This window comes from Triplophysa rosa, linkage group LG15 (genome assembly GCF_024868665.1).
Source record: "Triplophysa rosa linkage group LG15, Trosa_1v2, whole genome shotgun sequence".
Taxonomy (NCBI): domain Eukaryota; kingdom Metazoa; phylum Chordata; class Actinopteri; order Cypriniformes; family Nemacheilidae; genus Triplophysa; species Triplophysa rosa.
The window spans coordinates 19,040,157-19,066,691 of NC_079904.1; the positions used below are offsets into that span (position 1 = coordinate 19,040,157).

The 26,535-nt window shown below is 42.1% G+C and overlaps 1 protein-coding gene across 4 annotated transcripts in view; it reads left to right on the plus strand.

Moving 5' to 3' along the window:
- The first annotated feature begins 382 nt into the window (after positions 1-382).
- The window catches only part of dse (dermatan sulfate epimerase), a 59,001-nt gene continuing 32,848 nt past the window's right edge, over positions 383-26,535 (plus strand). The window contains exons 1-4 of one of the 4 annotated variants that reach the window (XM_057353056.1): positions 383-1,199; positions 1,340-1,386; positions 1,496-1,539; positions 4,266-4,720. In XM_057353056.1, the coding sequence (XP_057209039.1) occupies positions 4,299-4,720 (422 nt within the window). In that variant the 5' untranslated portion in view covers positions 383-1,199; positions 1,340-1,386; positions 1,496-1,539; positions 4,266-4,298. Of the gene's footprint in view, positions 1,387-1,495; positions 1,540-4,265; positions 4,721-16,040; positions 16,387-26,535 lie in introns of those variants that run through there. The other 3 variants (XM_057353055.1, XM_057353058.1, XM_057353059.1) reach the window with 3 other exon arrangements.

Sequence of the window (26,535 nt, forward strand, 5' to 3'; positions counted from 1 at the left end):
ATTGTGTCTAACGGGAACAAAACGCATGTGGAAATAAAACGCGTGTGTTATGTTATATTAGATCCGTGCTTCTCTTAAAGGGGCAGCAGCATAATAAACGTCTCAGTTTTGTTCATCAAACAACAAAGAACGAAGACAAAAGCATGCACTGCTCTTCGCTGATTAAATTATAACTTTAGTAAGGTTAAATCAATATTATATTTAATACAGTGAAGACTATAAAGTATTTACATTATTTAATTTCTGTACCTGATAATTATTAGACCATCTAAAACACCTGAAATGCACTGATTATTTGTATGTTTGCTTTATTACATTTATCTGTGCTATTGCACATACTTTGATTACTTGATCTTATTTGATTAATTACTGATTAGTTGTTTTCAGCAATAGTTGAATAGTTAGTGGTTGAGTAGTTTTTGAGTAGTTTTGAGTAGTTTTTATGGTATCATACGCTTATTTATTAAGATTACATAGGTAAAAAAACAACAAACAAATAACTAGATATTATTTAACACTTTTTTGTGGTGGGGCCAGTGAAAATGTTGGCAGGGCCAGTAAAAATTGGAATCACTTGCCCGACTGGGCCAGTAGAAAAAATCCTTAGCGTTGAGCATTGAAAAGTAAATAGTTGTGCTTATTATGATCAAATATATTGTGTATTTTGTATAAATTGTATATTGCGAGACTAACCCCCACCCCCACAAAAAAGTCTTATGGTGGGGACAAGACTTGATTCAATTCGAGCACTGCATATATGTATTCATTAAACTTGTACCATACATTAGTTAATTTTTTCATATACTGCAATGAAAACATCTGACCAATTAAATATATAGCAACATTCAAATAAAACTAGTAAACACGTTTATTGTCTTTTAAAAACAACTTATCTTAACTATAGCTGTTGTTACTACACTTGCTATTGGTAAACAGATGTCATTGGTTGACTCCCCTTGCTGCTTTGAGCACGATTGGTTAAACTTACTGTCATTCAGGAAACTAGCCAATTAGAACTGTTCGCGCCCTTCACTGGTTCATTTTGAACATACGCGCGAGTTATGTCTGTCAGTTGGTTTCAGTATTATTGATGGTCCAGTTATATGTAAACAGCGCTGGAGACACGAAGTCGTGTGGAAGATGCAGGCTGCTGGAGAATAATCACACGCATTAACAGCTTTACCAGCGACCAGCAGAAGGTAAAAACTTGTTTTTGTATTTTCGTCTAGTGTGATGCTAATCGCGATTAGCAATATTAGCAATAACTTCAATGCTATAACATTCTACATAATATTGAGCTTAAGTAAACTTCCTCTTCTCACACGTGCTTTTCTTTAAGTACACAGAAATATATGATACGATTTGCCTGGGCAGTACACACACCCGGTAAGTATGTGTAACGTTAGATTTCTTTCCGGCTTTCTTTTGCATTCCATTTTCAACACTAATTTCAACAATAACTGTTAATGATAAAACATTTGCTCTCACTTTTTAGATGAAGGGAAGAAACGCTACACAGGCACCCAAACTCCATCAGTAGTAAGTGTTTAAACATTAGACCTGAGTATTTGTATTATGTTGTTATTAACAGTTGTGCAATACTATGTATATGCTTAATATACATTCTTCGTGGGTGTTTTCGGGGCTATAACTTTAATAATACGGAATATATAAAACACTCGGACACAGACGAGCTCTTTCACCAGCTTTATTCCGCTGATTCCCCCTCTCCTTTTCTCTCCTTAAAGGGGACATTTCATGAAAATCAGACTTTTTCAATGTTTAAGTGTTTAATCGGGTGTCTGGTGCGTCTACCAACTCAGAAAACGTGAAAAATGACAATCCAGTAACTTTGTTTAAGTGAACCTATCTCTGCAAGCCTATGAGAAAACAAGCTGTTCAGATTTCGCTCGCTTTCTGACGTAGGTAGTCGTTCTTATTATAACATTACCGCCCCTTTTCTGAACGTGTCCACCCATGGCGCTGCCGCCATTTTTGTTTTCGCAAGCGACATATGTGAATTAGTTCTGACACCATGGCAAAAGTAAGCAAAGCATGCTAAGTGTTCTGTTGTTGGCTGCACAGAGCAGCACATAACACTGTTCCCAGCCTGACAGGAGAGCAATGGATTTATTTTGTTTTCAATGGAAATCCACCAGACTGAACGAGGCAAAGCTGCAAATAAAGACATTGTAAGTACCGTTATTTTTTAAGTAAGACCTCAGGGACCTGTGGCAACTTAAAAGTAGGTAAAACGTCATTGTGAAACGTTTGTCCATTTACTCATAGAAAGCAATGTGTACGGCTTGTAAACACGCAACGGGATTGTCCTGTGTAACGTGACTTTCACTTAGAGTAAACGCAATGCGTTTGTCTTGAGTATCTTCACTTATAGAAAGAAGTGTGTATGGTCTGTAAACACGCGATGGGTATGTCATGGGTGCTTTCACTTATAGAAAGCAGTGTGTATGGTCTGTAAACACGCGATGGGTCTGTCATGGGTACTTTCACTTATAGAAAGCAGTGTGTATGGTCTGTAAACACGCGATGGGTCTGTCATGGGTACTTTCACTTATAGAAAGCAGTGTGTATGGTCTGTAAACACGCGACTGGTTTGTCATGTGTAATTTCGCATGTAGAAAACATGACGCCTTTGTTAGGAGTCTGTTCGCTTTTAGAAAACAATGTGTTTGGTGTTTAAAGACGGAAACAGCGTTTCTCATTCGCTTTCTGTGACCCTTCTTTTGTCGATGGAAGCACAGGCTCTAAGCCCTGGCTGAGTTTTCTGTGAAAAGGGGGCGGAGACTAGCAGCTCATTTGCACTTAAAGAGATACACACCAAAACAGCGCGTTTCTCTTCACATGCAAAACTGGGCAATTAGGGCATGGTATAATAAAAGATCTGCGGTGTATTTTGAGGTGAAACTTCACAGACACATTCTGTGGGCCCCTAAGATTTATATTACATTTGTGTAAAAGTAGCAAGAAACCTCTCCTTTAAACCTAAAAGTCCCATAAACCACAGGCACTTAAAACATAACAAAATAAGGGACTTTTTATTTTCTAACTCTTACAATAACAATCGCGTACAGTTAAACATTTACATCATTTGTGAAAGAAAAATTGTCCATTCCTTTAAACTGGTGACTTGTTTTGCTGATTTAATGATGGAAGTTATAAGACTTACATTTAAGTTAGCATTGCAACTTGTAACTTGTTTTCTAACAGTATACTCTGTATTCACATTGCCATAATGTATAATGATGGCAGATTTAGTCCTTTATCTAACGTTACTACATTGCATATTTGCCACAGACTCATTGACTTTTTTTGTGGTATGTTTTTACTTATGGTATGATTTACTTATTCTGACAGTTTGATGTTTGTCCAAATATACTATCAAAACTTCCTCCAATATCTATTTGTGACCCTGTGTAAATGTTTTCAACACCACTTGAAACTGTTTTGTATTTCTCCAGGATTAAAAGTTTGTTTTATAAGAATTTGATGAATGCATTGTATGGGGATGTACTTATTGTTTACTTTATTATATTCAACCGTTTGTTTAAAGCGTATACTATACTGTAATTCTGTACTGTAAAGAAGTTAATCATTGTGTATTTCGAGTGTACTTTTACAAATTATAGCGATTGTGTTCATATGATTAATATGTTTACCGAAATAAAATGTTATTCTACAATGCTAAACATGTGTTTTTCATTTTATTGACAGTATCTGACCTTTTAATCCTGGCCAATATCTTTAAAGTTACAGAACTTTGAGTGCGTTTACTGTATTAAAAGTATTTGACTGAAAAAATTTAGGAAAGAAACTGTAAAATAACAGTGTTTTTCTGCAGAACATTAGTACTTTCACATAGTTTAAGGAGGTTTATCATTATAATTCAGAAAAAAAAGCATAAAATAACAGTATTTTTTCTGTAAAACCGTATGTGCAGTCACTATTGAAGGCGTTTGATCGTAATAATTAAGGAAAAGTCTGTGAAATAACTGTGTTTCCCTGTAAAACAAAGAAAAACTACGTAAATGTAATGTTTTTCCCCATTATTTGATTTATGGAGTTTCATCATAATTTTATGGTTTTAGTTTGGCAGCCTCTGCTGCCAGTGATTTGACCGTTACGATATTTTGCAGGGAGAATAACCTTACAGCTGGTTTTCATTATTTCAGGCATTCGGAGCTTTTGTGTAACTCTTACCCCCCCCCCCTTCTCTCTCTCTCTCTCTCTCTCTCTCTATAACTAAGGCATAACAAGGTGATGTGTTCTCTGATGTCAGAATGAGAACTTACATGCGTGGGGCACCAACAGTGTTCTTCATAAGTACACTATGGGTGCTGCTTATCCCAGCGCTGGCTAACATTGACTCCAGTGGAGGCATTGCATTCCTGGGAGGGAACTATGAAGGAACTCATCCCATGTTGTACTTTGGCCAAACAGAGGTTGAAGTTCTGCAGAGAGCAGCAATGGGAACACACAAGGCTTTGGCCCAACAAATTCGGGAGGCCGGAGAGGCCATCCTGGAGCGACCAGAGGAATATCTGCCTCCCTGGCACCCTGAAGAGTTCAGTGCTCGCTGGAACGAAGTGTATGGGAACAATTTAGGCCTGCTTTCAATGTTTTGCCTACTGTATCCACACCGTTCTGGTGCACTGGACATAGCCAAGGAATACATGGAACGAATGGCTGCACAACCTAACTGGTATGATTATTGCTCTGAGCTATTTTTTTGTTTTGCTACTTAACCTTTAAAGGAATAGTTCACCTTCAAAATGAAAATTTTGTCATTATTTACATGCCCTCTTGTCATTTCAAACCTGTATGACTTTCTTCTGCAGAACACAAAATAATATATTTTGAAAAATGTTGGTAACAGCCCCCCATTCACTTCTATTATAACCAATGCAAGTAGTGGGGGCCTGTTAACAAGATTCTTCAAAATATATTATTTTGTGTTCTGCAGAAGAAAGTCATACAGGTTTGAAATGAAAAGAGGGTGAGTAAATGATAACAGAATTTTCAAGTTTCAAAAGTGAACTACTCCTTTAAAGGTGCACTAATTTTCACAAAATTAAAATGTTTTTCTCAATAAAGAGAAGAGTAATACTTTTAGAAAATTATGCCTAAAATTATGTACACTCACATGAAATGGAGAGTTTAGTCATAGTAATATAGCCTATTAAAAATGTTTCATTTTCCTTAGAGTCAGTCATCTTATGGGGACATGTTGAGATTGCATGACCAGCCAAATGCTTGCTTTAGCTTGAGAATTATTTTGTTATTGGATGCTTCAGTTTACAACATAAATATTGTTTAATAGCATTTCTAATGCCAGTGGTAACTGAAAACTTTCACTTTTGTGTGATGCATAAGGGGCCGTTCACAGTTCGGATCCATATTATGCAGGGCTTTATTCAGAAACAAAGTGAATATACATGTGAAGGTCAGAGAGCTGTACACATGTCGATATAGGTAAGGCAAGAGAGTATCCAAGAGCAGGCGAAATCAGTTAATGGCGAACATAATCCAGAACGGCAAGACGAAAGGGTAATCCAATAAAACAGGCAATAGTCCAGGGCAAACAGGGAGCAGGTAAGAAGAGAAGTCCAGACCAGAAATCCAAGGCAAGACTATGACAATGACTAGACTAGGTAACTAGAGCTTGGCTTCGTAAAGATGCTATAAACGACTACCGTGATAAATACATACAAAACTCGGCTCCGAGGAACTGGAAGTGTGAGGTTATATAGTGTACGTGTAATGAGTAGTAGCTGTTGGTGTATTCAGTGCAATGGGTTTTGGGAAATGAAGTCTGGGTTGTGGTGTGGTAGTCTGTGAAGTGAGTCATTGTGGGCAAATGGTGACCTCTGGTGGTGAGCGGACGGAATAGCAGGGCACAGTTTTGTGACAGCCGTGATGACGACGAGGTTTCAGCAAAGGATATGTGGATTAAATGCACTGAAAATACCTTGTAATAATTCTGCTACTAGATTTATTTATGCTGTGATCAACTTTGTCTCCATCTTCCCACAAAAGGTTAAGCTGATTAGTTAGTTCTTTGTAACTGCTTCCTGTCTGCGTTCTGACCGACGCCCCAAGGTGAGAACTCCTAAGCGCCTTTGGTCCTTCAGGCCTCCAGACACAAGTTGTGGACACAACTTGGAACACAGTAGTTGCAACTCAGATTTACATTTACATTTAGTCATTTAGCAGACGCTTTTATCCAAAGCGACTTACAGATGAGGGAAACAATGGAAGCAATTGGAACAACATAACGACAACAAAAAGCATAAGTGCAATAAAAGAAAACTGGTCTCATATAGCCCACCACAGTATACAGAGCTAAGTTTTTTTTTTTTTGAAAGAGTAGAAAAGAGATAGAAGTCAGAACTGATCAGTCAGGTGTTGACGGAAGAGATGTGTTTTCAGACGGTTCTTAAAGATGGCTACAGAATCTGCTGATGTTGTAGCAGTGGGCAGATCATTCCATAAATTTGGAACCGATCCCGAGAAGGTACATGAGAGAGATTTTTTACCTTTTTCGGATGGCACCACAAGATGTCGTTCGTTTGCAGAGCATAGGGATCTGGCGGGTATATAAATCTGCATTAGCGAGTGAAGGTAAGGGGGTGCCAAATCAGTGGTGGTCTTGTAGGCCAGGAGCAGAGTCTTGAATTTGATTCGAGCGACTATAGGGAGCCAATGTAACTTAGTGAAGAGAGGAGTGATGTGCGCTCTCTTCGGTTCATTGAAGACCACTCTTGCCGCTGCATTCTGGATCATCTGTAGAGGTTTGGTTGTGCAAGCTGGAAGTCCAGCCAGTAGCGCATTGCAGTAGTCCAGTCTGGTCAGAACAAGAGCCTGGACTAGGACTTGCGTAGCATGCTCGGATAGGAAAGTTCTAACTTTCCTAATATTGTAGAGGATGAATCTACAGGACTGGGTGGTGCTGGCAACCTGATCAGTGAAGTTAATCTGATTGTCGATCACCACTCCCAGGTTTCTGGCCATTCTGGAAGATGTGATTGTTGATAAGCCCAGTTGAATGGAGAAGTTGTGATGAATCTTTGTGAGCCGGGATTACAAGCAGTTCTGTTTTAGAAAGGTTCAGCTGCAGGTGATGGTCGTTCATCCAGAGCAAGATGTCGGCTAGGCATGCTGAAATGCGTGCAGAGACAGTCGGATCGTCAGACTGAAATGACAGGTGGAGTTGTGTATCATCCGGATAGCAGTGACAGGAAAAGCCATGTTTCCGAATGACAGAGCCTAGGGAAGTCATTATAATGAGTTCTCTAGGCAAGGAAGGAAGGAGGCGGGAACCGGCGAACATTTAACAAACTTTAATAAAATAAATAAACAATAACACGGAAGTAAAATGGCCGACAGCCACCTCACGGTCGACTGCCGGCCACACAAACATAAAGCAAACATTACATGATCCGGGCCCGGTCCTCTCTCGTCGGCAGTCCTGTCGCTCGTCCTCTTATGCTCCCGATCTCCTTCGTGAGGCATGCGGGACCGGTGCGCGTACAGCTGATACTCATTATCACTCTCTTCCCGCCTTCCTCGCTACAGTCATGTATATAGAAAATAGCAACGGACCAAGCACTGAGCCCTGAGGCCACCCCTGTGTCGAGGTGTTGGGACTCAGAGACCTCTCCTCTCCAGGATACTCTAAATGACCTACCTGTGAGGTAAGACCTGAACCATTGTAGCACCACTCCAGAGACACCCATAGCCTTGAGGGTCGATAGGAGTACGTGGTGGTTAACAGTGTCAAAGGCAGCAGACAGATCCAGTAGGATAAGTACAGATGAGTTAGAGGCGGCTCTGGCCAGTCTCAGGGCTTCAATGACAGAGATCAGCACAGTCTCAGTGGAATGACCGCTCTTGAAACCAGACTGGTTGCTGTCCAGGAGGTTGTTCTGGGTGAGAAAGGATGAGAGCTGGTTATAAACCACACGTTCAAGAGTTTTAGCAATGAAGGGGAGGAGTGATACCGGTCTGTAGTTCTCTAACAGTGCAGGATTAAGAGTGGGTTTCTTCAGTAGCGGGGTAATACAGGCCTCTTTGAAGACTGTGGGAAATGTACCAGTGGTGAGAGACGAGTTGATAATGTGGGTCAGAGCAGGAACAACCGATGGAGAGATGGCCTGGAGGAGATGAGTGGGGATGGGATCTAGCGGGCAGGTAGTTGGGTGGTTAGAAGACATGACCTTGGAGACATCATCTTGAGATAGGAGAGAAAAAGTGGGGAACGAGCATGTGTCGGAGGTTTGGGCGTGAACAGGAGGCGGCAGCACAGAGAACTGACTGCTGATGGTGGTCAGCAGACGCAAAATCATCAGCTGTTAAGTTGGGTGGAGGTGAGAGAGCAGGCGGGCAAAGAAGAGCAGAGAAGGTTTTATAGAGAGTACGAGAGTCAGGCGAGTCTTTAATTTTAGCATGGTATTGCTGGGTTTTTGTAGAGGAGACATCAGCAGAGAATGAAGAGAGTGATAGAGACTGAGGTCAGCAGGTTCTTTAGATTTGCACCACTTTCTCTCAGCAGACCTGAGCATGGCGTGATGCTCATGGAGAACATCAGATAACCAGGGGGCAGAAGGGGATGCACAAGATGGCCTAGATGTTAGAGGGCATAGGTTGTCTTGGTTAGTGTAGAACAAAGAGTGTCGGTGGCACTGTTAGTATCCAAGAGATTGTTCAGAGGGAGGGAGCATAGCAGAGGATAAGCGGGATGGAGAGAGTGATCGTAGGCTGCACCAGAATGTGACCAGTGGGGAAGCATGTGTAGTGTCTGGAGAATTTAGGTCGAGATCAAGAGTGATGAGGAAGTGATCCGATGTGTGCAGCGGGGTGACCTGGGAGTGATGAGGGGAGCAGTGTCGTGTGTAGATAAGATCTAGTTGATTACCAGACTTATGGGTTGCTGAAGTGGGAACTCGCTTGAGGTCAAACAACGCAGTCAGGTTGTTGAAGTTGGCAGCCTGTGGTTTTTCAAGGTGGATGTTGAAGTCTCCAAATACCACCAGAGGAGTACCATCCTCGGGGAAGGATGACAGTAGCGTATCCAACTCCTCCGAGAAATGTCCAAGCTGACCTGGGGGACAGTAGATAACTACAACATGAGTTTTAACAGGGTGGATTACAGTAACAGCATGTGACTCAAAGGAAATGTTGTCACACGAGGGTGCCAGCTGTTTGAATTTCCAGTCATTGGGGATAAGTAGTCTGGTTCCTCCACCCCTCCCTGATATGCGTGGGCTGTGGGAGAAAGTGTAGTTATTGGAGAGGGCAGCCAGTGTAGCAGTGTCCTCTGGCTTGATCCAGGTTTCAGTAAGTGCTAAAAGAGAAAGACCAGAGTGTTTAGCAATTGCTGTGATGAAATCTGCTTTGTTTACAGCAGATTGACAGTTCCATAAACCAATGGAAAATGTAATTGAGGTAGTTGTGGACGTTGAAAGAGTGCGCAGATTATTAGCATTGCGTGGCCTTCTACGTGATACCGGTGATTTACGAGTTGTAGTAACAATAGGGATTTGAAAACACATATTCAAAAGCAAAAAGTTAATACTGAAGTGCGATACTCAAGGGCCTTGTCGGTGTCCTTGCTCAGTGGAGTCGCACAGGTAGAGTCGATGGTCTTTACACTGTTCAGTCTTCACGCGTTGAGGGCTGCACGCGACAGCTGCCGCGTTGGTTAATCACACTTAAATACCCGTCTGAATCACTCAATTGAATTCAGCAGGACACGCCTTCAAAATCTCACAATAACAAGCGAAACCAGCACGAGAACAAACGCGACTTCAACACGTGACACGGCGGCAGTAAACAAAGCAACGACACTGTGTTTAAACTCAATAAGACAATATTAATCAATTATACTGACACGCTTCTATTGACTTCTGCTGCAAAATGCTTCTCCCACTGACTGGGCCGAGAGCACAGTTTAAATACCCTACCTCGCGTTGGACATGCCTTCAAAATCTAACAATAACAAGCGAAACCAGCACGAGAACAAACGCGACTTCAACACGTGACACGGCAGCTGTAAACAAAGCAACGACACTGCGTTTAAACTCAATAAGACAATATTAATCAATTACACTTACGCGCTTCTGTTGACTTCTGCTGCAAAATGCTTTACTCAAATGGATGCACACTTTTGTTGATAATTCCCACCAATGTGCTCCATGACCTTTTGCACAGTCTCAGGAGATCGGCACCACTGATGACGCACATTTCTTGGTCACATGATCAAACCCTTTTGGTGCTCCATTATCACCACAGACCCTTCAATAAGGTATGTAGTGGTCTTTTTCCATTTTTGTGGAACACAAAGTGGGTAAGGAGAAACGTATGAACTTGGCCCAAAAGTGGTCTACCAGGATCTGGCTTTGCCTCCATCGCATGTGACATAGGCGTTCGGACCTGAGGCAATGAACTATTGGTCTGCCCCATTAAGAGGTGGTTTGGTGTCACAGGGTCAGCATCTGAGATGTTAGCTGACACATAACCCAAAGGCTTGGAGTTCAGATCTCCAGAGATTCCACAGATAGATTCCACTTCAATAAGTACTGTCCTGAGCACCTCCTCAGGAACACTTTGTGCCCCAATTGTGGTGCGGAGTGCAGCCTTTACAGAGCGAATCTCCCGCTCCCACATTCCCCCAAAGTGTGGTGCTGTTGGAGGATTGAAATGAAAGCCCATCTGGTTCTTTGCTAGCAACTCCTGCGGATTAACACTTATCACAGAGAAAGCCTCTTTTAACTCTTTCTCTCCCCCTCTGAAGTTTATTCCCTGATCAGAATAAAGCTCAACTGGTATGCCACGTCGTAGCGTAAACCTCCATACAGACACCAGGAAGGCATCAGAGTCCATGGCGGTAAGTACATCCAAATGCACCGCTCGTGTTGTAATACATTTGAATATTATGCCCCATCTTTTTTCTGTACATCGACCAATTTTCACCTGGAAAGGCCCAACACAGTCCATCCCTGTGGAATGGAATGCTGGTTTGAACAAGCGAAGTGGAGCAGGAGGCAAGTCAGCCATCTTTGGTACAGTAGGTCTGGCGCTCATTTTTTGGCACTCCAGACATGCACATTGGTGCTTACGAATAGCTTCACGCCATCTCAATATCCAGTACGATCACCTAATCTCCGCATAAACCCGCTCAGGGCCAGGGTGGCATAATCTCTGGTCGAAATCCTGGATTAACGGTTTGGTTATGTCATTAAACACTTCTGAACATTGGTTAAAACAATCACGTTTCAAAGCTTGAAAACGGGCTTGACTTAAATGCGACTAAAATGAAATCAGACCAGAATACCTTGCATTTTCTCAGAGTGCAAATCAACCATCCAGATCGACGTGGGAAGAAAGTTCCGAGGATGTTCAGAAAGTTTGTCCTGCTGAAGGAAGTTTTCGTGCCTCGCATCCAGCGACATGGCGCAGCTAAGTACATGATGTAGCAGAGGACCATTGTTCTTTCTTTCTCCCGTTGGGGGGAAAGGGCAGTCTCCATACTCAACTCAACTCAACTTTATTTATATAGCGCTTTTACAATTTTCATTGTTACAAAGCAGCTGTACATGAGACATATTGACTATAAGCAAAATAATTAAAGTTGTACCTGCAGAAACAAGAAAAGGTTGAAAACACAGAAGACAGACATACCCACATACAAAACACTCCACACACACAATATGCACACGTACTAACACACATAGACATAGAGACACACACACACACACACACGGATGCGCACGCACACACACACAACACACACAAACGTATGTACACAGACAAGTACGCACACAAACACACACACACACACGCTCAGTGAGAGCACACATTTAGGATAAAGGAGAGAGAAGCACAGGTCAAATATAACAGACTATAAATTCCTATATGCAGTATTAATTAAGTAAAACTTTAAAATTCTAAAGCAGCCCCCCCGGTAAGGCAGATAGTGCAAAAACAGTATGCAAACGGTGGCGAGGAACCCAAAACTCTAATCGAGAAAAAAAACCTCAGGAGATCCCAGGCCCAACCAGGGGATTCCAGTTCCCCTCTGGCAAAAGCTGCTGCCTCTGCACAAGCTCCAGAGAGCTTGCACAACAAGGCTAAATAAAATAAATAAACTTAATAATAAAATAAATTATAGTTTAAGATTATCATTAATAATCTAACAGCATTTGAAGTTTTGTGGTGAAGACATGTCAAGAGACCGCGTCCTTCTTTATCCAGCTCTATCATCTCAGCTCTTGTCAGGTCCCCACTTCCCATTCTCCGCTCTACCATCAGGTCAGGCCATGAACTGCATCCTGCTCGCTGTGGTAACCTTGGAACAATGAGACAAGACTGGCTGAGAGTAGAGTACTGTTCTGTACTCTTTGATGCAACAAGTACATCAGTTGTGTTTTTGGTTCCGGTTGATCTAACTAATGCAGCCTAAACCCTCTGAAGATTTATATTATGGAAGAGTAGTGTATGCAAGATTAAAAAGATGCGTCTTTAGTCTAGATTTAAACTGACAGAGTGTGTCTGCCTCCCGGACAGTGCAGGGAAGACTATTCCAAAGTTTAGGCGCTAGATAGGAAAAGGATCTACCACCTGCACTTGATTTTGAAATTCTAGGTATTACCAACTGACAGGACGCCTGAGAGCGTAATGCACGTGAAGGACTGTAATACAAAAGGAGTTCATTCAAGTACTGAGGAGCTAAACCATGTAAGGCTTTATAGGTAATAAGCAAGATTTTAAAGTTAACGCGATGCTTTATAGGTAACCAGTGCAAGGTTGACAGAACTGGGCTAATATGTTCATACTTTTTTGTACGTGTAAGAACTCGAGCTGCCGCTCCATAGAGACTAGGGATGTGCATCTCCATACTGAGGCCGATGCGATACACATCTCGATGCATGGCCAACGATATGATACATTAAAGATACATATGAAGCAGCTACCGATCCGATTTTTCCCTATTACGGTGCAGTGTGATCCGATTTGATACAACACAATGCGATTCAATACAATAGGATGCCATGGAAAGATATTTGATGCCATGCAATTCAATATGGTACCCCTGCTTTAAAAAACAATAGAACATTGTCCAAAACACAGTAGAATATTTTATGGAATTAATGGTTATAATAGGAATTGTATTGGTTTTAATGGAAACTATAGTGTCTACTGGTATGTGATGGATTCTATTGATGTGATGTTACGTGGCAGATGGATCTAATAGAACACCATTAAATTCTATTGGAATAATAACCAAAATACTATACAGAAAGGAATTTTGTAATGTTAAACAGAAGTGCCTAGTGACTTCTAATGCAGGGCACTGTATTTGGACGTGCCTTAATGCCTTTCTGCCTTGGAATGCAGCCTCCGAAGGCAGCACTTAGCTGTCGGACGCAGCCTGTGTGTGACTGTCAGGACATGCCTTGGTGTCTGTAGTGTGTGATACGTCATATTTACATAGCAGCAGTGATGACCAAACGCGCTTGTGAAACAGTTTAGTGAAATCTGTCATGGTTCTGCCCCACCTTGTCTTGCTTTTCTTGACCTGGTGGCAGAACCATGATAGAACCTCTTGTTTTATGTGGAGAGAGTCATTTTGACCCTGTCGGCCTTCAATACTCTCTCCGGTCCTTGTCTGTGTTCCCGCCCTTTTGTATCTCTCGTTACTGGTTGTTTATTAGTTCATACCCCACACCTGTTCCCCTTTGATTTGTCCCTTTATTTAATGCCCCTGTGTTCTCTGTCTTGTGTCGGTTCATTGTGCTGTCGTGTTGCTTGCGGTGAGTTCATGTCTTGTCAGTGTAGTCTAGTCTTTTGTAGTTATATGGTAAATGTTATTTTTTAGTCCTGTCTAGTTTAGTTAGTCCGTGTTCCTGTTCATATCTTGGTTATTTTACCCCATCGTGGCTTTTTGTTTTGTCCATGTTTTATTATTATTATTATTATTAAAGTCTTATTAGCCCCTTACGTCCTGTCTGCACTTGGGTCCTCTGTTCTTTGTATCTCTGTCTCACCCGAGAGATCCGTGACAGAAATCAACCTACATACCGATTTTTACCAATGCAAATATGTTAGAAACGATGCATCGCGATGCAAATGGAAACTTGTATCCGATGCACAACTTTTTAAATTGATGCATCGCATCGTTACCTTTTATGCCGATGCACCGATGCAAATAGATGAATCTTCTGATCCCTAGTAGAGACGCCCCGAACCAGTTTACGGTGAGGGCAGATAGAGAAGAAAGGGCATGAACTTCATGAAAGGGCATGCCCTCTGAGTTTGAATCGACCAATCGACATTGAGCAGGGGAAGGTTCAGTTCCCCCACACACCAGCTAATTTGCATATTTATGACCTCCTAGCAAATTTACAAAATACCAGTCCAGATTATTATATAAAGAGTATGAAGTGTTCTATGGACACACAACATATATCAACAAAGAGGAAATCAAGAGACAAACATTTAGGTACCAAATATGGCAGGTTTGAATTACATTAAGTTGTGATTCATTCAGATGTATGAATACAAACAAAGCCTGAATAAACGTGCATATCTACCATTATCAGATGATTTAAAATGGCAAGAGCACCAACATACAAAAGACAATTTGGCTATGCCAGGCTCTACACTGAACTCCATTGAGGGCCGAATCATCGTTCCGCTGTGCTGGAAGCATCGGTGGGATGGCTCCTGCAAGTTGTTCCTGAAGGTTTTGGCGTTCCTGGCTGCACTAGTGTGTCTCTGATTTACTCTAGAAGGCTTGACCAGCAAAATCTTCGGCCCCTGCGCCGTGAGCAGCTGACGACCAGCGGCGAATCTCAAATGCATATGCCATTATTAAATGTTCAGGTTGTTGAAAACAAAAAAAATATTTTGAACGATTTTAATGTGAAGAACAAGGTGGATTTCTTGTTTCTGTCTGAGACGTGGCTGAAGGTAGGAGACTTTTCTCCGATGTCTGAACTTTTGGCGCAGGGATATTCATATTTTATTACGCTGTTATCAACTGGGCGAGGAGGAGGCATCATGTCTATTTTTAAAGATGACTTTCAGTGTCGGTCAACATCGCTTGGCCTGTATAACAGTTTTGAACTTCAGTTGTTTCAGATATGTTTGATTAATCCTGTTCAGGTTGCACTTGTATATCGCCGTCCAAAGGTAATCAAAAATTGTATTAATGAATTCTCCGAACTCTTGGGCAGACTGGCCACACAGTTTGATCACTTTTTAACCCTTGGGGACTTTAATGTGCATTTATGCTGTGGCCATGATGCAGTTTTGAAAGAGTTTTTGAACTTCATTGGATCGTTTGATTTGAGACAATGGGTAAATGGGCCAACTCACAGACTAGGCCATATGTGTAGAGAATTTAGCATAAGCCAAATGGTTGGAGTCATTGAAAGAAGAGCCATCAACCCCCTCCACTCCCCTTTCTCCTGGTTTCTTGATACCATTATCAAAAGACCAAAGAGTCAAAACCTAGGAGTCAAAACCTAGGTCTGAGTTTAGGTTGGTGCTCCCACCGAAAGTGTGGATAACCCCCTTTTGTTTCTCTGTGGGATATTTTACGACTCCTAAGCTTCAAAGCAGAGGGGAGAAGTCTCTCTGTCTCATCTGAAACTTAACATCTGAGGCTAACCAGAGAAACTTCTCTGACAAATAGGAACTTGTGTGATTCAACTGTCCTTTTCTATAAATATATCTAAATATCTAGGTTATATGTTGTCGCTCTTGCCATTTTTAAATAATCTGTAATTGTTAAATAGGCAAGTTAATTCAGGCTTTGTTTGTATTCATACCTCCGAATGAATCACGACTTGATGCAATACAAACCTTAGCATATTTGATATATACATGTTTGTCTTTACAATTCCTCATTGTTTACATATTTTGTGTGGCCATAGAACATTCTCTTTTCATTATATTATAATTTGGATTGGTATTTTGTAAAGTTGCCAGGAGGTCATAAAGATGCAAATTAGCTCTTGAGAGGACAAAGAACCTCGTCCCTGCTCAACTCTGATTGGTCGATTCAAACTCAGGTGGGCATGCCCTCTTATGAGGTTAAATATCGAGCCTGCTCTGAAAAGCTCTTCTCTTCCTCTCTTCTCTTCTGCTATACCTTCCTCCAAAACATGTTTCGTGGCGTCTCTTCGGAGACTGCCCTTTCCCCCCCACTGGAGTAAAAGGAGGAACAATGGACTTCTACTGCCATGTGGTTAAGCCAAGCGGCCGATCACGAGGCCCGCAACTTTCTGCAGGACTGCCTTCTGAAACCTTTTGAACAATTCCATCTCTACACGCGCATACGGATATCGGTCCAGCACAGAGCTTGCAAGTATCCGTTTCTATTTATAGAATAGCTGCGTTAAGTCTGTGCCTCTTTGTTAAAGATGATTTTTATTGGTGTTCAGAAATCGCTGCCATGCCCTCTCTCGCTCTCTTTCTCTCTCTCTCCGCGCTTCCTAGCGCATTTGTGTTTCATGTATCTGTTTGTTTTATGCGATCATCATTGTTTTGTTTACCATGTAGAGTAGAGTCTAATAAACAACCATATACAGTATATTCATTTGTGATGGGTTTTCCGTATACACGCTCACAAGCTTGGTCCCTTTTGCCGTTTCGATTTACGCTACCTTTGCTCTAAATCCTGTTTGGTAAAGTCACGTTACTTATGGCCGTGAGATAATGTAAAGTATATAATATCATTGAGGCATTCGCTGGACGAATGCATACAAGTATGTTATGCTTTATATTACTAATCAGAGACCGTAAAATATATATATTTAATAACGATTATTATACGTATTTTCCTTTGAGCTAAACTAATTCCTTGACTGAAATTGATGTTTTAAATAACTAATTTCATGGATGTGATCTTGAAAGATCTGGTGGAGAACCATATTTGATGAGCTTTGCTTATCAATATAATAACGTTAGCTAAAACCGCAACATAATTGTTGGAGGGAATGCGGGCGCAGTTTTAAACCTTGTTTTGTGAGCAGAACTCTGTGACTATTCATGTGTGTTTCTATGGATGTTTATTGAAACCAAATACTCTTTTTAATGGCACTTTATGTATGAATGAAGGTGTGGACCCACCCACCTATCCTTGGCAGACTCTTGAGCTTCTCACAGAGAAAACCTCAGCCTCTGTCAAAGATTTAGTGACAATATAAAGACGAAGAAATCTCTTTATAGCGCACTATACTATTATTTTACCGCCCTAAATTGAGCGAAGAAATCCTCTTTTAGCGCGAAGAAGGTAGAGCGAGACTCAAACTCGCTCCCTTAAATTACTGCGCCAAAACAGCCTCTGTGACCTATTTAGGAAAACCCAAGGTACTGTTAATGATGGTTAAGTTAACTGCAATTTAATGTGACACTATAAAACGAAGAAATCTTTTATAGAGAGTCCCGATATCGTTTGACCGCCCTAATCTGAGCGATGAAATCCTCTTGTTAGTGCGAAGGAAATAGTGGAGCGAGTTTCCTCCCTAGTTCGTTTATGGCCGAATTTTGTGTAACTTTGATGCATTGCGTGTTCCAATGTTTTCAACTAAAGCCCCATTCACACGGGATTAGTATTACCCGGGGACCTCTGGTCATTTGTAATAATTGCAGAGATTGTGATCTTAATCCCGTACGAATCGGCCATGTCTGTAATTTGTAAAGTAAAAATTCCCCCACAAATTACCTACCATATTTTGACGAACACCGAGGTCCTGTGATAATATTAGTCCAGTGCGAATCGGCATCTCTGTGATTTGGCGTGCTCATATATCATTTTTCAAGGTTTATCCACCGTTTGCTAATAATGGAGGCTGTTTTGATATTAATTTGGTTGCGGATTCATTTCCACACATTGTCAAAACTGTTGTTTTGACCGGGTGTCTTCCGTTTATTTATATATCTTGGAAACGCTTGTAAAAGCACTTTTCACATAGAGATCCCAGAAAATACACGGAAAATGTGTTCGGTAATTTGTCCCAGGATCGTTACATTTTGTACATTCACACTGCCAGTGATTTTCTGGAATCTGTGCATGCCTTCACACACATTCCGTGAAGATCCCGTAAAGACACATGGCGTAATATACTGCAAAGTTATGTAATGTGCATTTTTTTGGTCGTGAAATGAGGGCTGATAACTGTGAACTATACTTGTGTTTTTAGGTGGCTAAATAGCGCAGTTCGTTATTATTACTGCTTTCCTTTATTAATTAGGCCTATTTTATTTAGGCCTAATTAATCATCTCTTTTTTTGGTTATTATTCTGTAGCATGTATTGTTGCCTTTTGCAAATGACAAAGACGTCAATTTAAAAAAAAACGTTTGTATTTATATTTTTATTGGTAAATGCAGAACAACGAAGACGCACAAGAACGCAAGGTAAGCTATAGCCCAACGAGATTAAGATAAATATAAGATAAATATAAAATGTCATATGAAAACATATAAATGCAAATTGTTCAGTATTGTTCAGTGCAAATTTACACAACCTTAATAAAAAAATATAACGGAATCCTGCAAAGTTAAAATGAGCCAGTATTTTTGCAACATAGCCTAATGCAATACTAAAGGCACGGTATAATATTTTTTCAGTAATATGATGTACAACAATGTGAGTTTAAAAATAAGTTTATCGTTTTTTAAAACAAAGTTTGAGAAAAGTTTTTGAGCATTTAGATTTTGTAACCATTTCGGAATAAGATCACGCAGATCGAATGAAAAACCCGCTAATAGGACCTAAAGCATATTGCACATAATTCTATAAAAACCACAAATAAACACTAAGGTCGGTATATGATCACCGGTAGGTGATAGTTTGGAGTTCGTCTGTTAACAAGCGGGTTTCCATCACTCTGGTTTTAGTCGCATTTTGAAGTTTCGCATCAGAAACGAGTGATGGAAACACCACATTTCGAATTAAAAACCTTTAATTCGCAAAAAAAAGCTTTTACGCTCACTTGAGGTGGTTTTTCATTTTTCGAAAAAGAGTTAATGCGAATAATGGGAGATGAAAACACATTTGCCGAATAAATTCCTCCAAAAAGTCATGTAACTGCACTATGATACGGCGAAACCTGACTAAACAGAGTACTGATCTTGCATTTATTGTGTTTCGTAATCGTCTGCTTGCGCAAGTATTATTATATATGAAAATTATAATATTCAGTGGCTTCTCTTACTATTCTTACTGATATTTAATGGCAGTTTATTAGGACAGTGATGGCTGACTAGTTGGATGGAAATGGTTCTTATTCGCAAATGTTTTATGCAATATTTCCAATTTTGCACAGAAACACACAGGCTTCTCCGCAGCACGGAAGGTGCACACAGCCGTTTTTAAGGTTGGTAAGCGATCAAGTTTATTGAAGCGCTGTGTATTTTCGTGTTAATATTTTTGATAGAAGTAATTTCAAGTTTAAACAGCGTTTAGAAGCAGACAACTCTATTCTCGCATCTGACCTTATGTTTGGTGATTAGGACTCTTGCATTCATCCATGCTTAAGCTAAAGACAAATAGTAGTTTTTGATTTACAAACGAAAAAAAAATCGCTTAACTATATTTGTTTTCATAGCCAAATTATTTACGATTTATTATAGATGTGTGCCATCACTACATGGCTTTTACGGCATTGTTTCTGCCTTTTGTTCACACAGGGCTCTTTCCGGGACTGTTCCCGTTAATGTTATAGGTCCCCTTTCCAGAATCATTTTTCGGATCTATCCGGGATGCGTTTGCGTTCACACAGAAGGCACTCTGGAAATTTTTTGGCAATTTTCCGGGATCAGCGGGCTGTGTGAATGGGGATTTAACATTGTCAGCATTTGAGACCCGTGATCGCGCACCAGACAGAAGATCACCGCGATCGTGGGCTCAAATGCTGAAAGGTCATATATCATTAAACACCATACAACAATAGGCTATTCAAACTATATGCAAAGCCTTGCCATCACATACAGGAAATAAGTCAGTAAATTTGAGTAAAATCACAGGCTTCACTTATCCCGTGCGAATGCGCTACATGATCACAGACAATCTCTGCAATTATTACAAATGACCAGAGGTCCCCAGGTAATACTAATCCTGTGCGAATAGGGTTTAAGACACACCGCTTCCCGAAGTTTAACCATTAGACTAGCTACCTAATGCGTGCTTTCTCGTTTCCTCTTTGAGTAGACGAGGCGAAAGGATACTGTTTCCTGTATTATGTATTTTACTGTGTATTGTATAGTTAAACAGTAGATGACGACCGTTTAAAGGGGAGTGTGATAAAAATCTTGATCAAGTTGTTTGGTTTGTTTTTATGTTACGGTCGGCAAAGAATCCCGACCAAGTACACAAATAACTTTCAGGACGGTGAAGAAATCCTGTTAGTCAGTTATAGTGTAGTATTGTGTGTCTATTGTGTGTGTAGGTTGAAAAGCCATGTACCCATGTTCAGGTAAACTGACACGAGCCATTAGACCCGCGATCAAATTACACTCGTCGCCATAGCAAATGCGCGTTAATGTAAGTGTAATTCCACACAGAATGTGGAACCGGAAGTCCGGCAGAAAACATATTACCGTCTACTAACATTAGAGGTCAGTTTGTCTTAAAGTGTCTAACACTTCTCCTGTCTCATCTCTGCCTGACTTCTCCCCTTTGCTCGGGCAACGCTATCTAGTGTGAAATCTCAGTCAGTCTCTCCTTTTGTTTGATTTTATGATTTCATTATTCTGCTATTTCACCGTTTACTTTATTTGGGAATATTTATTATTATATACAAACTATAATGATAATTAATATTATTCCATTATTGTTTTGATGATTTAATTTTTTGTTTGAATTACTTCTCAGGGTTTCTTACATTTTCTCCCATGCAGTTAGAATTGTATTTGATGATACTTCAATTTTAATTAAACCAACTTAATTGAATTTGAACTTTGATCAAAACAATCAGATTGCACTCTTTAAGATGTTTAGGATTAACTCTCAATCGCCAATTTTTTGTATTTCAGTTATTCATTTAATGATTTAACCGACTTTACTTTACTATGACTCCATAGCGCCCCCTACCTACGGGCCATGTCATAGATCTTAGTGTGGAGACAGTTCACCGCCGAACAAGGAAACCCTCCTTCTCTATCCTAATCTCTCTCTCTCTTCACTTATGTGTTTTGTTTTTCTTCTTCCTATCAGAGACTGAATCTGTCTGAACATCAGTAAAATTCTTGGTAATTATGTTGATGAACCGAATAGCCTAAGTTACAGAATGACCTTGTAGGTAACACTCTTCAGCAACATTATTCATAGTTTTTCTTGTGTTCACCCACACCACTTATCCGCCCCCGCCTTCACGGCTAGGATAATGAGCGTTTAGTTTTCATCACTAACTGACCAACTCAGTTAAGCATTCAACACATAGCCCACATATTTAGCTCAGCAGATCTGTACGGACTTGCATCTTGCTCTTTGTGCCATTCTCTCTTCCCCTGTGTCTCAATATGTCCAGACCATCCAGTCCTGTCACCTGCCAGACCAGCTAGAGACCAGGCTAAGCACTGCGATGGACTCCTGCCTGGGACCAACATATGCACACGGCAACTGCGCTGAGAGCAGTTGGTCGGACGACCTAAACTGGTGAAGGTACCACGATCTAAACCAGAGCTACAACTACAGAGATCCAACAAACTCATCTGAAGTGCACAGCCAGGATCATCGGTGACCACGACCAGATTGTCCTACTAGAGCCAGGAGCACGTGCAGAACCACCTAGACCAGCTGGACCTGCTAATGACAGCGGATGAAGAGGACCAGGAGCTACAGGAGGAGATGAAAGCTACAAGAGTCCTTTGCAACACAGACTGAGCAAAGAGAGCAATTGGAGCAGACACCAGAGATGAGCTGGTAGGAAAACTCCAACATGCAGATGCTCTCTTCATAATGGCCTCGGCAGACAGCAATATAACGCCACGGCCAAGTCCTATAAAGGCCATCTGCAAGCAGTCCACGCTGAAGTCCAAGCCATGACTCAGCAATGGAACCAAAAGGAACTGAACTTAGCTTGCAGACTACAAGGTGAACAGACAGGAGAATGCAACAGAATCTCTCCTGTCCAGCCCCCCTGCTAAAAGCCCAAAGCTGCGAAAGGGGGGGGGGGGCGAAAGCCCACTGTTCACACCTTACTAGCCAGCAAACACAGAGGCGTGGGGCAGGAACCATTCAAGAGAACCTGCAGACACATACCCTGCGTGTCCCCACAGACCCCAGCAAGCTGGCCAGAAAGATGACAGCTGTCACCACTTAACGCTGTCACCCTGAACACTGCAGGAGGCCACAACAAACTCCTACCTGCAAAACATTGACTCTTAGGCAGGAACACTGCCCAGTGTGACCACACAAGACAGATCACCTGCTTAGGATCACCTTCACCCTAGAGGACCACAGCATCCTATGCCAGCAGTTAGAAACTGTCAAAGCGGATTACAGCAGCTACAACACCTCTGCTACAGCCAGCATCCGAGCCTACATGAGAGGACGGAACAGGCCGAAAGGGAAGAAGACTTCAATGCAAAACTCTCCTGCCTCAGAAATCCGCATCACACTGTGAGTCATCACTTAAGCGCTACGGCCTTCTTCCGCCAAGATCACTTGATATCTGCGGAACTCGGCCCATAAGACCTACAGAGAACATAGCGCTGCCTCCTTAAAGACTGTTTAAGTCTTGCCTATCTCTGCACATCACAAAGAACTGACTCTGGAGGGTGCACCACAGCAGCAGATCTTCAGCAGAGACTCAGCAGATGTTACAGCCTGCCGGGAACAGCCAAGCACCAGACAGGATGCCCTGAGACAACATGGAGCTGACCACTTTCGTCGGACATGAAAGACGGCGCCCCGTGGAAACCCAGCTGGCAACCTAGGAGCCACTGACCTGTTCCGGCCCAACAGTCATCAAGGAATTCATCTCAACACCATGGATGACACCTGTCCAGAGAGCAAAACCGTGCAAATACGTCTGAGCCAGCAGAGATCCTGAGAACATCAAAGGAGCTGATTCCACAAGAAACCTCAACAGGAGGATGTAAAAATCAAAATCAGACTCGAATAACCCTCATGAATGCCCTCCTACTGAGAAAACGTCCAGATCTCTGCAACCTGCTTGTCGACCACAGAGACGGTCATCCTAACACAAGATGAGCATGGCACCCAGACCGCATCTCAGCAGACGGCTGACTACTCAGAACAAGCCGAGACACACACACGCAGCCATCAACTGAGGTATGACTGAAGTATGACAAGAAGTTCCCACACACCTGACCAGAAGCTACACAAGCATGTACACCCCATGTACACATCACGGATGGACATACGCCCTCTCTTCACCAGAAAAGACCTGCTGAATTGTTTTGGAGCCTCTAAGAGACTTTAAGCATTACAAAAGAATTGGGCTCAAGTACAGGAACTTCCGCTTTCCAGCCAGCCAGCTCGTCTGAAATGCATTGCCAGGTCACAAAAGTCAGGCATGACATCTCAGCTGGTCACAAGAACTCAGTCTCAAGGTCTAACCAGCCGACGACCCAAACGTTTCCTGCCCTTACATGCCAAAGGCACATCACCAAGTGACAAACTAGGGACTAGGGGCAGATATCACAGACATCAACTTTGCACTGTTCGCACGCTCTCCACGACAACACCAGCATCAGACATTTCCTCTTCTGTCAAGTGCGCGCAGTTTCCATTGGACTCATGCCTGTCAACCACGGCCATGGCCCAGGACACCCGTGCTTTGAACTTGAAATGGAATGACCAATGCTGAACCCGCTACTTACTGGTTCTTGCAAACCTCACAGCCCCATGGGAGGGCCCTGTCAAGTGCGAGAACTTTCTACTAGACTAGAACAGCCCAGAGCTTTGCACTCTGGTAAATAAATGAGACTGTAGCACCTGCATTCACCAAAAGGGGTCACTGGTCAGCTCAACACACAGTGTGACCAAGCCTTCAACCACACATATTCAATGGAATACGTGGAGCATGGCCCACTCTGGAAGCCACACCCCCTTTTTACTGAATACGTCATCTTTTGCAGCGTGCATACCGTACAAGTGAGTACATTTACCAAAGATTTTGAACAATGTCTTTATGAAGAGAATGACAGCAGGTTACCACTCCAAGGAGATGGACCACGCCTTGCACCTGCCATCAACGGCCAGCGCTAGAGCTGCTCTTCACAAAAGACAATGATGCAGAACTAATGTCAACTACGTGGCCCCACTCACAGAACCACATGACATTACATCCCAAGCTAGCTGCATCCTGGGCTACAGAGAACACCACCTACAGGGTTCGTGAACTGTTAAAAAGAACTGCCCACTCATGTAAATGAGCGCTCAAGATGGTGCCATGCACACACCAAATGGCACCTGCGCTTCACCACATGCCTGATTCACCCTTGCTGAATGGAGTTCCATCTGAAAGCTGGACTTGCCAAACACTGCCTTAACACTGGTCTACTCTGACAGTGTGACCAGAACAAAAGGGGGGTAGCCAAGCACGAGCAGAACACGGCTCTTACCACAGCCTGAGGTCAGACGGCACCACCACAACTCCAACTCCAAGACCCTCCATCCTTGTCACGCTCTACACCACTCACCAGTACTTCAATGAAAAACACCGGTGCGTGACACCTGCTTTTGCCCAGCAATCACTGCAGAAAATGTGAAGGCCAGAGAGCATGCTGCACCCAGCAAGATTCGCACGAGGAACGTGATGTGAGTGACAAGATTGTGTATCATAACTTTGCCCAGCTACGGGAGATGTGGGGGGGGGTTAGCTAGACAATGCCACTCCCCATGACACAGCACTACAGGCATTTGCATGGAAGCCAATCATGCCATCCCACCTGCTGTTTCATCCAGGACTGCTGCTGTGCATCTCCGTGGAGACAGGAAACACCCGAACCAACCTGTTGCAAGAACCAGCAAACAGGTGCAGGGCTGCTCTCCCTTAATGTCCAAGCAGGGTGGAAAAGATGAAAAGGTACCCAAGTTGAGACAATGCCCGACCACTGGGGAACATTCTCTGCCTGTATGTCGAGATGCTGGGGACCAATAGGAACCGCCAGTCATCCTGCCATCATGATCCAACTGTCCATCGTCAGCTGAAGTTTACACTCGAACTTCAGCTCCCGAAAAGGGGGAATATGTAGAGAATTTAGCATAAGCCAAATGGTCGGAGTCATTGAAAAAAGAGCCATCAACCCCCTCCACTCCCCTTTCTCCTGGTTTCTTGATACTATTATCAAAAGACCAAATTATCAAATGAGTCAAAACCTAGCTCCAGGGGTCTGAGTTTAGGTTGGTGCTCCCACCGAAAGTGTGGATAACCCCCTTTTGTTTCTCTGTGGAATATTTTACGACTCCTAAGCTTCAAAGCAGAGGGGAGAAGTCTCTCTGTCTCATCTGAAACTTAACATCTGAGGCTAACCAGAGAAACTTCTCTGACAAATAGGAACTTGTGTGATTCAACTGTCCTTTTCTATAAATATATCCAAATATCTAAGTTATATGTTGTCGCACTTGCCATTTTTAAATAATCTGTAATTGTTAAATAGGCAAGTTAATTCAGGCTTTGTTTGTATTCGTACCTCCGAATGAATCACGACTTGATGCAATTCAAACCTTAGCATATTTGATATATAAATGTTTGTCTTTACAATTCCTCCTTGTTTACATATATGGTGTGACCATAGAACATTCTCTTTTCATTATGTTATAATTTGGAATGGTATTTTGTAAAGTTGCCAGGAGTTCATAAAGATGCAAATTAGCTGTTGAGTGGACAAAGAACCTCGTCCCTGCTCATCTCTGAAAAATCACTCCTTTGGGCGTGGTTATGGATCCGAACTAGGCACACGTCTTTTTGCGTGCGCCTGGCGTTATTTCTCTAAAATCCTGAATATTATACACGTCAGCCATCGATACGATTTCATTTTGTCTCATTAAGTCTTCGGGGTGACCCAAAGAACAAGATGCCGTCGAAAAAAGGTAAAAAGGAACATAAATCCGACTCTTCCCCAGTAAAGGAACGTGAGGATGACGGCGATGCTAGCATCATGGCTAGCTCATCAGATGCCGTAAGCAATCCCCCCCAGTCAGACGAAATTGGCGCTCACTCCAGCCAAAATCTTGATGTGATTCAAAAACTGGAATTGATGCGAACTGATTTTGCTACAAAAATTAAGTGCGTTCTAAATGCGATTCATGATGTGAAAAAAGATGTGAGAGACTTTTCGGGATGCATGGATTTAGCGGAAGAGCGTATTAGCAGCGTAGAAGACACTGTGAATTCGGAAAAGAGCAAGTTAGCAGAAATGGATAAGCGCGTAGAATCCCTTTCGCAGAAGCTTGACGATCTTGAAAACCGCTCGCGGAGATCGAACCTTAGGTTGGTTAACCTTCCCGAAAAGGTAGAAAATCCGGATGCAGCAG